The sequence below is a fragment of the Trachurus trachurus genome (assembly GCF_905171665.1).
Source record: "Trachurus trachurus genome assembly, chromosome: 9".
Classification (NCBI taxonomy): Eukaryota; Metazoa; Chordata; class Actinopteri; order Carangiformes; family Carangidae; genus Trachurus; species Trachurus trachurus.
The window spans coordinates 35,451,697-35,467,214 of record NC_139895.1 but is presented as its reverse complement, the minus strand read 5'-3'; the positions used below and the strand labels follow the sequence as shown (position 1 = coordinate 35,467,214).

Sequence of the window (15,518 nt, the reverse complement as noted above, 5' to 3'; positions counted from 1 at the left end):
CACAATGCAGGTGAATTTAAGAGTAGGTTTGAGAGAGTCCATCCAGTTTAGTATTTTATTAATACTTGTTGTAAAACAGGCCTGTGAAGATTAGGCTATTATATTCTAGAAACTGGCTGGTTTTGGTTGGCAATAAACTGAAGGGGAGATGTGAAATTACTACTGTATGTGCGATAATGGCACACATCATCTGTCTATTGAAATTATTGAAAGATTAACCCTAAAGATTATCATTACTGTCTCTTGAGTCTTCACTGTCATTGCTGCACTGTTTTATACAAATGTTGTTTTTCCGTTTACTTGAAATGAGTTGTGTTGTTAGCTTTAACTATTGGTGTTTACGTCTATGAGAACAAAGACGGCTCCCGCACACTGTCTTTCACTTGCAAAGTCGTTTAATTAGTAGGTTACATGTTTCGGCCTCGTAGCATAACCACATACGTTGTGTACTTTAATTAAACGACTTTGCAAGTGAAGGACAGTGTGCGGGAGCCGTCTTTGCTCTCATTGTTTGACCGTGCTGGTCTTCTCCTACGCACCTGCCTGCCCTTGAAGGTGTGTATACGTTTTTAGCAGATGAAATAAACACACTGATGCTGTACCAAGATACTAATCCTTACATACCTTAATGATACAAATGATTTAAATATCCCCATATATGTGTGCTTAACAAAGGTTTATCTACAAGAGCCAAGGCTTAGGAAGTGACTTATTGAAAGAAGGGTTTATTATTATTATTATTATATCATTTATTGGTGTTTTACATGTATGGTGATTGCTATCTTTATTGCTAAGCTACTGTATCTGGGTATGATGTGCCTTGTTTGTTTTCCTGCAGCATTGTTAATGTATATCCCGGGCAGGAGGAGGCCTAGTGCTTAACTACTTTGTGTTTACGCCCTGTTGCACAAGTCAGCTTGTTGTTTACATGTACAGTGCCGTGGTAACAGCAGTTAGCTGTTTTTGTGTGCGCTTTCCAGTCATTCATTGGAAATGTGACGCATGCCAGCTCAGGTGTCATGGACATACGATGTATTTAGCATAAAGTTTTGTAATGTTATTGTAACAACTGTTTAATTTATAAAATGTGTTACTAATGTTAAAAAAAAAAGTTCTTCAACCTTATTTACACATTTTAATGGAATATGTGTTACCTGATGATATCACTGAACAACCAAAACAGATTGTCTGTGGCTTGCAATGCCAAACTTGAAAGTGTATTGTTGCTATCTATGTTTTTTTTCTCCTCCACTAATGCTGTGTAACTGTCACACTGTTATTTTCTCTCCATAATGTACCGGAGTTTGATTGATCAGTGCTTTTAAAGCCAGCGCTATTATGGATAGTTTTGTTTCATCTTTGATGGTGACTCATGTGATATGTATATGGGACTGATTGGATGGAAGAAAACAGCTCTGTGTTCGGCTGCAACCTCAAACAAACCGGCAGCATCTTGTCTTTCTGCATTTCTTGTTGTTTTTAAGCTCCGACTGCTACAGCTCATTGGTGATGAGTGGATCAACTGTAAAGTCATAAATGCATGCTCTATGTAAGTGGACTCTCTTGTTGGGAACAAAGACTAGTGACTGTGATACCTCAGAGACATTTGTGGTGATTTAGTTGTTAAATTATGTGTGGTTGTATTATTTATTGACCAATAAGTTGTAGTCTGTGCAGCAATGTACAACACATGTTCATGTTTAATGTGCCCATTACCTGTGCTTTTCCTTGCCTGTTTCCGCTGTCCTGTGCAAAAGTGATTAAATAAATGAGTCTGTTCATGTGGAATGCTTTCATACTGTGACAACTCAGACAACTTCAAGTTGTTTCTTCTTCAGAGAATGGCAATACATCAAGTATGGCATCAGGTCTGAGATCATCTTCAATTTGTGTTTGAAGCATGAAAACCCAAACCCAAAACCCAAACTGAGAGTGAACCTTAAAGAGACTAAAAGCAGAGGACAGATAGTATCAGTCAAAACCAATGTTCATGTTTCTCCATTGTTTCTCTAAGACTGCATGCCATTTCTTACAGAAATGATCTACTTCCATTTTAGCCAGGGCTGTCAATCGATAAAAAAAAAAATTAACAAATTAATCGCACAATTTTCTGTAATCAATTGCAATTAATCGCAATTAATTTATCAACGAATTAATTGCATTTGTCCACTTAAGACTGAAGCTTATAACGAATATTTATTAATGTTTAATCATCAAATCAATAGAATAAACACAAAGAAAGTATATTTAAATTTAAAGACTTATTTTAATGGCCTTCCTTTTGAACACAGTTTCTCTCCTGAGAATGACAAAAAGTCACCATGTGCCTACATGTGCATACAGTCTATGTTGAAGTCATAGACTGTATGCTTGAAGTGCAGATTGAATATCAAAACCATCAAGACCACTCCAGACTGCTTCTGCGCATGCGCCAACATATAAAAAAAAAAACGTTTTCTCCTACTGCGCTGCGCTGGCGTGAACAGAACACTTTACGGAGCTGTGCACCATGATTGTGCACAAAAAAACAAGCACATCGCACTGAATTTTCCTCTGTAAAATACATTTAATGTAGACTGATGGGTTCATTGTAAAACATTAATTTATTGATGTAAACTAGGTGATTTTTGTACATAGAGGGCCCCGAGGCAGCGTTGCTCTTCTGTCCAGTTCACACATGAAGCTTCACTTCTCATTCAAACAAACTAATCAACAACTAAACAAACATTCAACAACAAATCAGAGACCAATATTGATCTCCTAAAAAGAATTAAACCAGCCGGCGGTAAACCTCTAAAGACCTGTGGTTAAGTTAATCGGTTATCAGCTATTAGTGTTGCTATACCCATTTAAACATCCAAAGTTTGTAAAATCGATCATTAAAACATGTTGGTCTCACAGACAGACCCCGAACTACAGTACATTTGTTCCTGTGAAATCGTACAAAACATTTTACAAAAAAATTAAACCATATCAGGTCCTCATTGACCACCAATCTTATGTTATCCAATGATCGATTTCACAAACTTTTGATAGTAAAATGGGTTTTGCAGCACTAATACAGTGGAACTGTTTGACACAATATCTGTGTTGTGTACATCAATGTACTGTAGTTAACCTTGGGTTACCTGAGCTAAGGCAGGAGAATGAGTGGAATATAGAAATATAGGTTCAAGGCCATTTGTTGTTGAGGTTTTTTCAGTTCAGACAAGAACTAATCCACTCATTCATTTTCAGAAAGAGAAGCATGCTTGTCTACACTCTGCTTTGATAATTTTCTTTGCAGCATGTATTACAGGTAACCGATGTCCCATTTAATGAGTAAGGTCAAATGGCTTAATGAACTTCTCCTTCTTGGTAAGTAATTATGGCTTACTGTGTTCAATTTAATTGCATCAAAATAAACCTACTACAATAAGATCATAAGAATCTGAGGTTTTATGAATGATTTCATAGACACGACACTCAGACAAACCATGTAAGACAAAATTCATTTTATGTTGGTTTAATAAGATATCCATGATAGAAGAACAAAGTGAATTTCGATTGTTTTGTTGTACAAGTTTAAAAGGTGCCAGAAAATGGAGCAATGGAAATATAGCTCGTAACAGTCACATACAGAAGGTGCAACAAACCAGCTGAATTTCTGAAATTTCTAAATTTCTCAGTGTCAGTTTACATCATAAATTATGTTTATATATACTGAACCAAACGTACATTCACGTGTGTGCAAACCACACAAAAAATAAGACAATCAAACATTTCAGTACTACAGAAAATAACTCAGCTCCGAGTGCATGTAACTATTCATGTTTCCCCAGTACAGAACATAAGCGATAGTAGCTCTGGTTATGCAACTGTGATGTTTGGTATTCAGTGCTGCCCTCCACTCTTGATCCTGCAGGCCACAGCTGTGATCAGTGCTGCTCCCTTCCCACTTCCATCCTCTGACTTATGGAAGGTCACCTGACACTGTGGTGCCAAATCCTGCAATGTTTCTTGCATAATGTTGGAGAAACTTTAGGAGCAAAGGGGGAAAGGAGAGAATAGAAAAGGTTAGTAATGATGGACGAGTTGATATGGAAATCTCCTCTGTACTCTAATGACCATGTTGACGTTTATTTATAACTTTTTCATAGACGTGATGTAGTAGTGGTTTGAGAAATTCTAGGCTACACTTCCTTAGCTTTCCTTCCTATCCACCTTTTTCCGAACGTCAAAAACGTAAGCCTGTTTTGCCAGTTTTGCTCTTCCGGTGGAATTTTATGTTTACGTTTCCATGGTTTCGGTAGTCGCGGTAAATGCATGGATTTCTTTTTTTTTTTTTTTCAATGAAAATCTGTAAAATGCATCACACAAATTGACATCTGTGTTAAAATCCAGCGTTAATAGATCCATGCATTTACCGCAACTATGACAACGACTGAAAACCATGGAAACGTAAACGTACAATTCCACCAAACCGGCAAAACTGGCTTTGACCATAGATGACGTTTGGAAACTTGTGGATATAGGTGTTACATCATAATTGCCACTTACTGAGGATGTGTCTTATACAGGGTGCCATCCACGCCCACCGTGATGGAGAGGTGATTCAAGTTGCGGTTCTGTCTGATCTTGTCGACCACAGCAGCTAAGCCGGCGCCACAGAGCTGAGCTGCACGGCGAGCGACCACGCTACACACCTCCTTCACCAGCACGCTGTCGTCGCAGGTGGAGCTGGTGAGGCCCAGGTGCTGCAGGATGGAGCGGATCTGTCGCATGGCCAGGCGGTCTCTTTGGGATCAGAGAGAATTATAAAAAGACACATGAATCTTTAAACACAGAAAAGGTGATTCATCAAGTGTTCCAACTATTTTAGTTTGTCCAGCACTGAACAACTCAACATAACAGGATATTTCATGAAGGAAATAATCAGTCAACAATTTGGGGGTGTGTTTGTGAATAAATCACAGACGGGCAGGACTTCTGAAGGAACCAGGTGCAAACTGACAAACAACATTAATAAATAAGGGATAGGATAAGTCTCCTCCTATCTCCTCTCCTCCCCTCTCCTCCTCTCTCCTCCTCTCCTCAGTATATTTTTGAACTGTCATTTTCTGTTGTACTTTGTAGTTTGGCCTTGGTGTCTCGCACTCTCTCTGTGTTTCCGCAGATCCACCGGAGCTCCATCTCTCTGCACCAGCCGCCGCCTACATCGCCCCCCTCCCACCCCTTCCCCTGCCGTTAGACCGGCCTCCCCTCCCTTCCCATGGACCAGTCTGCCACCCAGTCCTCCCATCGAGCTGACCGGCTCTCCCTGCCCCCCCCCTCCCCTCACCAGAGACTGCCCTCATCAACCCCTGCTAACATTTCCATATTCTGCACATTCTGTGACAAACTGTAAACTGTTTTCTTGTCTGTAACAACATCTATTGCACGTCTGTCCGTCCTGGGTGAGGGATCCCTCCTCTGTTGCTCACCCTGAGGTTTCTCCTGTTTTTCCCTGTTAAAAGGGTTTTCCATGGAGTTTTTCCTCAGTCGATGTGAGGGTCTAAGGACAGAGGATGTTGTTACGATGCCATGTAAAGCCCTTTGAGACAAACTGTTTGTAAAAACGGGCTATACAAATAAAATTGCCTTGCCTTGCCTTGCCTTGCATGTGTCTCGACAGTTATACTCATATATTCAAGGTAACTCAGTTTCATGACGAAGCTTACGCAACTATGCTCGACTGCATTAATGCACCAAACAACCACTGTTGACCTTTACCACAATGGTTGTTGTGGTGCAGGTCAACAGTGAACGGTTCACGGTGCCTCTGTGTGGGTGTCGGCAAGAGCCAAAGGTGTAGTTTCAGACTTCAAACCTCCAATTTTGCACAAATGTTCATTTTTGACCCAAGAAGGTCAAAGGACAAGGTCACAGTGACCTCTTGAACGTGGTAACTCAAGACCACCTCGAGGAACTTTGTTTAGATTCAACACAAACATTCACTTGGACTCAAGGATGAAATGATTTCTGACACGCTCGTGACTCTTACAATGCTCTAACTCAGGAACTGAGATCATATTTCCTCCTTTTTCTTCTTTCACTTTTCAGTTTTTCAGGCCTCGTTATCATTTAGTTGAAGTGATAAACAGACAATCTTCATATGTGGATTCCACTGTGAAGTCCAGACTATTTCTGACTGTTAAGAGATAATAAATCACACACACGAGACAAGTTAAATAGTTTCTTTTAGTTGTTTAGATATATTTTTTCTCTTAACACACAGTTGTAGCCAACACCTTTTTAGTTTTAAAAAATATTGTTTTTGTGACACTTGATATGAAATTGCAGCTTATCAGTGAGATGCCAGCGCTGGGCGGTTGTGATGGACAAGCAACAACCAGTTATCCCACTGTGACCCTATCATCTACCTCTGTGGGAAAAGCTTTATCAGTGAAGGACTGTTCAACATCAAATGGAGGATTAAGGCAAGAGCAAAAATAGATGGATTCTGAAATGAGCAGATACATGGTGGACAAACTGATCCCAAGGTGTGAGGATTTTATATATTAAAATTAGGGGAACATTTCCAGTGACTCTTTTCCAACAAAGGCTGACTTTTGTTTTCAGAAAGCCTAAGTAGTGAAATATGTAGAAAAATTAAGCCTGACCAGTCTGCAAAGGTGTATGATTAAAGTTATTAGTAATTCGTTTAATTAATATTTTAAATTATTAATCATTTAATTACACACACAAATATTAGACTTCATGCATTTATCAGACAAAACAGTTTTCTATTACAATTGTATCTGCTTTTCTAATAAATCTGATGTTTATTGATTATTTTGTTTTGAAAAATCATATATTTAAGTGATTTTAAGAAATAATTAATTTTGCTACAATTGTACAAAAAAGTATCAGTATCTACTTGGCTGAAATCAGCATCTCTGTCTGCCACACCATTGATATCTGGGGCCAAATGTATAAACCATGTGTACACATGAAAATGTGTGCCTACGGCACTTTCCATGCATTTTCCCAAATGTATAAAAATCCTCGGGCAGTGAGAATGTGAGAATGTACACGTTTCAAACCGTGAGTAGCCTCCTGTCCACACAGTCGTTTCAGATTATTGTGATGTTGCGAGTTGGCGAAAAGGATAATAAATGTGTGATGTTGAGAGACGTATCATTTAGATATGTTTTTCTTTCATTACATTGTGTTCATTATTATAATGGTCACCAACCAGCTGCAGCAGCTGTCCAACTGTGTCTTGATTTGTTGCAGCGACTGTAAGCATAGTATGTGAACAGTGTTTTTTACTGATACAAAAGGAAATGGAAAAAAAAAGTGTATTTCTTTTGCCGATTCCCGCAGTACAAATTGATGTTCCCTCACTTCCATCGATACAGTTTATAATAATCTCATTTTGTGATTATTCAGTCAATAAGGACACGTGCGCGCGTCCGGCTGTGGCGCACTGGCACTGGAGGCACCAGGGTCTTCATCACAATCTATGAATAAAATAATGTACATTGTGACAAAGAAAAAAATAGTTAGTTTTCATTGCATGTCTGATTGCAATAAGATGAAACTGAAACTGTGTCTCCTGATTCATCTGGCACAATGCCACTGACGGCAGTTTGGATCGGGACAGACTACTACAATAAGCGGAGAGAGTGCTGGGGTTCCCTGTCCTCCTCCAGTAGCTTGCCATTCACCTTACTTGGTTTTATTTGTTATGCCAGAGCTTAAGCTTCCAAATAATATGTCTTCTTTTATCATTTTCTTCAACCATGACTTCTATTTCACAATCTGTGAAATGGCGCTTCTTGTTCAACTGTCTGTTCTCGCTTTTATATGCAAAAGGCAACTGGGTTTCAGAAGCCATCTATGGTGAATCGTGGGCATGGACAAAGGACTCGTGCATGTGTGTACAATTTCAGGATGATTGAGATCTATGAGAAAAAAACGTGGTAATATACGTATGTGGGGTTTTATACATCTGATGGAAAGACTGTGTATGCATGTTTCCCGTTTTGTGCGTACACAGATTTCTACACCTAAATATACACAGACTTTTATACATTTGGCTCCTGGACTTGTTTTTGTGGTGTTGTGATTGAACTGTTAAGTCTCATGTATGTTAATGTCTATTCTTAGTGCACAGTGTGTGTTAAACAGGAATGAGCTGTGTACAGACTAGGAATGTACCCAAACCCAAATACATTATTCGGAAGTACACAAGTAATGCTTTGATCCAGAATAGTTTTTCTGTCCGAAGTTTCTCCTCGTTATTTGGGAGCTTTTTTCTAAAAAAAAAAAAAAGGAAAGAAACATTTGGATGCGTGTTTTGAGCATTATTTTGAGCCAACTAAAAGAGATTAAAACAAACGGAACAAAAAAACATGTTGGTGCGTGTTTTGAGCCAGTCACGTCCATGCATGAGACACTGCCACAGCTTGGTTTAGGTGAAGAGAGCCCTCAGGCTCAGTCCCTTACGTTATCGCAGAGGAGCAACAGCACATAACCAGGTGACTCTGGTTCACACTCCAACACAGTAGGTGGTGGTAATGCACCTTAACGGGAAAAGAAGTGGCTATAAAATGGTGTGACAACCCCGCGAAACAATGATTACATTTGGAAAGTTTAGAAAAACCACACGATTTAAATTTTATTCTCGTTCTAGTTAGCCGAGAGCTAAAGCGGAATTTAGCCGGCTAGCTCTAGTGCACCCACTTCCAGTTTCTTCCCGAATATGAATAACCAATCCAAAGTTTTTTTTTAAAGCGCAAATCTGAACTCAAATACAAATAGTGCACTGGCTGTACCCCCCTGGTAGGGACACTGTCACTACAACAGTCTCACACTCACTTCTCGATCTGCGTCAGGAACTTTGTCTCGAAGATGCCGTGGGTTTTGAGCCGCTCCGACAGCTTCCCTCTGAACAGCAGGCCCTTGGCAGTAAAGTCCATGAGCACGTTCCTTACTATCTCCCCCAGGTACATGCCACTGATCATCTTCTCATACCTGCCAGGAAAAGAAAACGATTCATCTAATTAATCAATCACATAATGCTCATAATGTTGCTGAATGAAAACTGCCTGTGTTCTGTGCGCTCAGCCATTCGTCCCTAACTCTAAGCCAATGACAGCTGTCTTGGCACATCTCAAATGGCTCTGATTGGTAGATGTCAATAGATAATAAAAAAGGCTTTGTTGGTTATGAGAGTTCAGTTCTGCATAGTTTTTTGTTGATTCATTCCTTGACTTGACTGATGGGTTGGGGTTCGCACCTTGCATGGCAGCTTCCGCCATCAGTGTGTGAATGTGTGTGTGAATGGGTGAATATGATGTACTGTAACGTGCTTTGGGTATTGTTTCAGGTATAGTAAAGCGCTATATAAATACAGACAGACCATTTACCTTTACCATTTGACTGGACAGGTGAAGTGGTTTGGCAAGAGCCTCTCTGTCTAGGAAATCTACTAATTTAACATTGATCAGCAGGCTGCTGATTAAATAGGTCTGAATTTGTTTCTTTCTTAATAAATTGCTTGCTGTCCTTAGACAAGGACTTGAGGACCTCCACATTATTATTATGAACTTTTGAAGCGACCTACTGTTATGCAGCACTTTGAAAGCAGCAGGAGAAGGAATTTGTACAAGCTCTTATCAGAGCTGTGGCAGTGCATTTCAAACATTTCCAGTACGTGACTGACTAAGCATACATTTTACACATGGTACTGGTCAGATTAATCCAATAACCTCACTAGCTGGCATGGATTTTCATTTGGCTTAATCACATTGGATAACATTCATATTACATTTTTTACACTTTTATATATAATAACTGTGTCACTGAGGTTCTCTCTTTCTTTCTTTTTTTAATCCGTTTAATCATATTTTTTGTTCATATGGACTGGTTATTGTGTCTGCAATAAAGATTGATTATGATTATTATGATTATAATGATGCACTTTACTATGCAAAGTTGTAAAGTAAACCTTTTAATGAAAGCAATTCATTTGTAAAATACTTCGTCACTCACAGGTACTATCTGACTCTTACATAGCTTTAAATATTTCACTATAGCGAGTGGAAAGAAAACAGAACACTTGACATTGTGTAAAGCAACAATTTGTTCTAATGGTTAATTATTGATGGCTTTAGGTCTCTGAGGACTTTCTCACAACCTCACAATTACTTCTCGTTTATACACTACTCACAAAAAGATAGGGATATTTAACAAGGATATCTCTATAAAAAGTTCATGGTACAGTGATGTTCTATCATGAAAGCCTTTTACTGTAAGTAGAAGGATGCAATGGTAATTTCTTTATCTCAAACAAAAGCTAACAACAGTGGTGGCTATAGCACAACACAAATCTTAATGTCTCAATAACTTGATCAGTTTGATCAAAGTGTTGTCTTGGTCTCATGATGTCAAAATCTGAACATCATGGAGAGGAGAGGGAGAGAGAAGAGGACTATATACAAATTATCATTGAACCAGAACATTTAGTGGTTCAATGACAATTGAACCACTAAACCAGACAGTGCTTGTGATTTTTGTGGTTAATCATGTTGTTAGAGAAAAGCATGTTATTCAATAAGGACTGAAACATTGAACAATTGGACATGTGCATTCAAAAGTTTAGAGAAGGTTAAATTAAGTTTCCCTGTAAAGGTTATAGTGCATTATAGGTGCATTCTGAAATTTAATCCAAAAGCCAAACATCCCTAACTTTTTGTGAGTAGTGTAAATGTTTAACTGTATATTTTAACAGTTGAACAGAATTCCGTTTTGGGATTTTTTGACCAATGTGTCACATTAATGAAGGAGCAGATGATTATGAGTATGGTTGGGTTGTATGGGGAAAAAAAAACGCCTGCCAAAAAACAAAAAGTTAAGATAGACTTTTCAGAGGCACTGTATTTGGGTAGCCAGATGCTCATGCGCAGTGGCATATTTGACTTTTTTAAATAATGATTCTCATGAAACATCATAACTTACTCTGCCAGCCATTTAGCCTTTAAAACTGTCTGTTTGACAGTTGTCTGTTTATTTTATTTATTTATTTATTTAAAAAGGACAGTGTGCAGTGACATTAATTATTGAGACAATAAAAAGATGGCTGCACCAGATTTAGCGGAGCCGCTAATTTCCATCTGTTAAACCCAACAACTCTTGATATCAGTCAGCTGCAGCACGCTGGTAGAATTAACTAGCACTAATAAAAGGCAGCTTGGGGCAGTGCAGCATGGATCACAACATGACCAGTTCAGAGGCAGGTACACGATGCTGCAGCTGACTGAGTTGAATCCTGTGAGTCCCTCACAAAACAATTCATGGCTCTGACTATTTGCTGACAGGATCTATCCATCCATTACCTCTGTTTCCCGGGGTTGCTGGAGCAATCGTCAACATTGCGATCAAATTGGGTACAGAAGTCATCAAGTTCACCATTGTCACCAAATGCTCCCCACTCCATGTTGATACACATTTGACCTTCATCACCCTCCACCAGTTGGATGTTGTGCATTTCTTCCATGTAGCAGACATTAGTCCCTGTGCCTGTCAAGACCAGTGAACATTACAAGTGCTGTCATGAAAGGAAACCTCTACATTTATTCAAAGAGCTGCAATTGAAAGCCACACAGGCACAGAGGAAGGTGGCGGGGTGAAAAGACTTACCTACGATGAGTCCCACCTCACATTTGGGGTCCTCATAACCGCAGGTCATCATGGTTCCCACTGTGTCATTCACCACAGCCACAAAGTTCAAGTCAAATTCCTAGGAGGAACGAAAATCAACAATTCCATTAAAAAGGCACACATTGTCAACATTCAGAGTGTGACAAATGAAGGTGAAGACAACTGTGGAGCCTTTTCACAAACCAGTAAAGACACTGATGTACATGAGAATCTGTCTATACGTTGAGAAATCACCATGGCTCTAAATCACGGCTCATATGAAATGGAAATGCTGGTCATCAGGGATAAATAACACCTGCTGCAAGGCTTTGTTCTTAACGTGACTAGTTGTCAACATGTCTCTCTCTCCGTGTGCGAGGATGTTTTTTCAACTCCAAAACGTTATCATGGACAAGTTGTGACCTGCACATTCAACACACTATGAGATAATAATAACAGAACATTACAAGACAGAGTTGTTTTCGAGGCAAATGCAGAGACTGCTTGCCAAAAAACTACGCCCGACGGGAACGCGTATCAGCGGTTTTGCATGAATTTACCTCGAAAAAACAACTTTGTTTCGTAATGTTCCGATATCATCTCATAGTGTGGTGAATGTGCAGGTCACAACTTGTCCACCAGAGTGTTTTGGAGTTGTTGGATTGTGTATTTGATGAGTTTGATGAAGGAAACCAAGAAATCCCATTAGCCTCCGTAGCGTAGCTCTGAGCAGCTCGCGGCTCTGCTCCACTGATCTAAAAATAGCTTGCACCGACATCCGACGTGCTGCTGACGTGTCATTTATCATCTGATGTGATGATTTTGCCTTTGTCCCAGTCGATGATGTGGTTATTTCTTCTGCAGTGATCTGTGATTGATGATCTGATTTTTCCTGTTCTGCTTTGTCTTTTTGTGTCCGTGTGAATCGCCCTGCTGTCTCTTTCTCGCATTCTTTTTTGATGTTCTTTTTTCCTTATGTTGAATGACCGCCCTGTTTCTCCGATGTATGCTTTGTTGCATGACTTCCACGGTATTTCATAAATGACATTACATTTTTGGTCCGGTGCTATTTTATCCTTTGGGTGAACTAGTAGCTGACAGAGTTTTGTGTGTGGTTTTACTGCTGTGTTGATGTGATGTTTCTTCATAATCCGTTGTATTGGTTCTGTTATCCCCCGGATCTATGGTATGGTTATGATGTCTTTGGGTTTGTCGTCTGTCTTTTGTTTTTTTGTCTTTTTTCTTTTCCTCTTTGTTTTTTACTTGTTGTTTTCCTTTATTTATGAGGTATTGACAGAGTGCGAGTGCGTGTTGTATGTGTTTGTCCTCCTCCTGTCTGTCTATTTCTTCAGTTATGATGGTGGCCCGTTCATAAAGTGTTCTGATGACCGAGAGTTTTGTGCTGTGGGATGTTCTGATGTCCAGAGGAGGTACTGGTCTGTGTGTGTGGGTTTTCTGTAAACTGTGACATTGATGCTGCCGTCTTCTCCGTGGTGGATATTCATGTCCAGGAATGCTGTGGTCCGGTTTATTTCTCCTTCGTGTGTGAATTGAATGTTGCCGGTGGTGTCCATGGTGTTCAGGTGATCTGTGAGGTCTTGTGTGTGTCCGGTTTTTATTTGTCTGGACATCTCCAGGATGTCGTCAACGTATCTTTTCCATAATGTAGGTTTACAGTGAGTAGTAGGGGTGTCACGATTCTCCAAATCCTGGATTCGATTTGATTTTCGATTCTAGGGTCACGATTCGATTCGATTCTCGATTTTTTTTTCTTTTTCTTACAGCACAGACGCATATGCTATTTTCAGACTAGTCTAGCTAGTCTATGATCATTGGTTTTATTCATCAAATTTTGTACAGTAAATCTTATTTCAAAAGATGGACTACATATAAGTGATGCAATTTCCATAATGTATCACATTAGGCACTATGGTCACATTTAAATAATTTCTTTACAATATAAAGGTAACATGCCCCTAAAAATCATGATCATGGGGCCAAAATTGCCCCCAAGGTTTTGAAACAAATATATTTATATCTGTACATTATCATAATTTTATTTTCATTAATTTACCGTCGTGTCTCATTATTCTCCTGATGTCGGCTTAATGTAATGTAAACAGATTGCGCTGATACGCGAGAGTCATGTGACAGCGGGGCAGAGCTGCAGCTGCTGTGCTGCCATGGACCTGATGATCAGGTCCTGATCAGACTGGCGGTGGCCTACAGTCAATCAGTCCCGGATCCTCCACTGTCACCAGATCCCCCGAAAGCCCCCGCAAATAATACATCCACAAAAAGTGGCAAGTTGCACCTTATCGTCGGCTTATTATTTGCAGGTTTTTTTTTATTTTATTTTTTTTATCTTATAACGTCTCTGCAACATGCGGCTCTCAGTGCTTGTCGGTGTTGTGTAGTTAGAGCTGTGTCTCCCTCCTGTTCCCCAGGTAGGAGGGGGACAGTAGCCCACCAGGGCTGGGTGATAAAACGCTATAAATTGTGAAATAACTTTTCTTCGATAGAAATATAAGACGTGGTCGATAGTTTTCATTCATCCATGTTTTGGCAAATAGCCAATGATATTGAGAGTTGCGCCGTGCCGAACCAATCACGTGGCTGGAATAGAGTCAGTCAACATGTGCATTTGTTTGGGTTGCTGCAGACGTGCACATCAGCTGACACCGCCGGTAAAATAAAAGAGAGAGAGAGAGAGAGAGAGAGAGAGAGAGAATGAGTGAGTGTTGTCTCGAAATAAAAAGTAAAGGAAAACTCGGACCAGTGACTGACAAGACGCTTGGTGCGCAATGGGGACACTGGGCAGTTGTAGCTTTGCGGGCGGGGGGGGGGGGGGGGAATGTCGATCCTCTCTTTGACTTCGATGCTCGAGATCGTGACGTAATTTCGATCGATTTCAATAAAAAATCGAAATCGTGACACCCCTAGTGAGTAGGTGCTGTATGGATTGCTTTGGTTTCCAGGTCCTCCATGAAAAAATCCTTCTGTCTGTCTTGTTTTTAAACTGAAAATAAGTGGATTTGGCAACAAAGTTCAGAAGTGTGGATATGTCATCAACTGTGAGGTTTGTGCATTATTTGAGAGTCTGGTCTTCCTTACTTCCTTACGGCATTCTTGTACAATGTGCAAAGTGATGTCAACGAGGGTTTTTGTGAATAATGATACCACATCGTGTGATTTGAGGGTCTTTTGTTTTTGTACGGTTATATTGTTGAGTTGTGCCAGTTGTTTTGAGTTTTTGCAGTGGTGTTCTGTTGTTCCAAGGAGGGGTTTGGTTGGCCTCTTTGTTAATACTGTTTTTTCTGTTTATGTGAGGGTGAGTTTTCATTGGTTTTGAAAAGTGTTTTTTTGCTTCTGTTATCTTTTCTATTAGTTTGTTTCGTTTTTTGATCTGACGTTGCTTTGATGTGTCAAATTCCTGTTCGTATATGTGTGTTTTAGGTGTGCGTTTATTTCCCCCTCCCAATTCTTCTCCAGCATGTAGTGATTTTTGAAACTGTCCATTTCCTCTTTTATTTATGTGTTGATTTTGTCAATTTTGCTTACCGTTGTTCTTATCCGTTCCCTGATGGGAGCCTTTTTTGCTTTATTGATTATGTTTTCTGCATTCCTGGTCGGAATGGGGCTTTTGATGTTGAGGCTTGCCGGTGTTATGTCCTCGTCTTTGCATCGGAGGGTGAATCTCTGGTGATTTTTTTGGCAAGCTCGCGATTTTTCCAATTTTTTCAGTCGGCGGAGCAACTTGACAGTCGTGTCCAAACCTTCCACGTATCAGATTGATTATGTTCATTTTGTCTTCTTGTAGATATTAGTTATTTTTTTCTTGTGTTCAGACA

General features: G+C 39.7%; 1 protein-coding gene across 1 annotated transcript in view; it reads right to left on the bottom strand.

The window, feature by feature from the left end:
- Positions 1–3,513: 3,513 nt before the first annotated feature.
- hk2 (hexokinase 2) overlaps positions 3,514–15,518 on the bottom strand; it is a 44,019-nt gene continuing 32,014 nt past the window's right edge. Inside the window, exons 14-18 of the mRNA XM_083979212.1 lie at positions 11,668–11,767; positions 11,364–11,547; positions 8,845–9,000; positions 4,540–4,776; positions 3,514–4,018 (exon numbers count right to left, since the gene is read on the bottom strand). Of these exons, the coding sequence (XP_083835338.1) occupies positions 3,874–4,018; positions 4,540–4,776; positions 8,845–9,000; positions 11,364–11,547; positions 11,668–11,767 (822 nt within the window). The 3' untranslated portion in view covers positions 3,514–3,873. The remainder of the gene's footprint in view (positions 4,019–4,539; positions 4,777–8,844; positions 9,001–11,363; positions 11,548–11,667; positions 11,768–15,518) is intronic.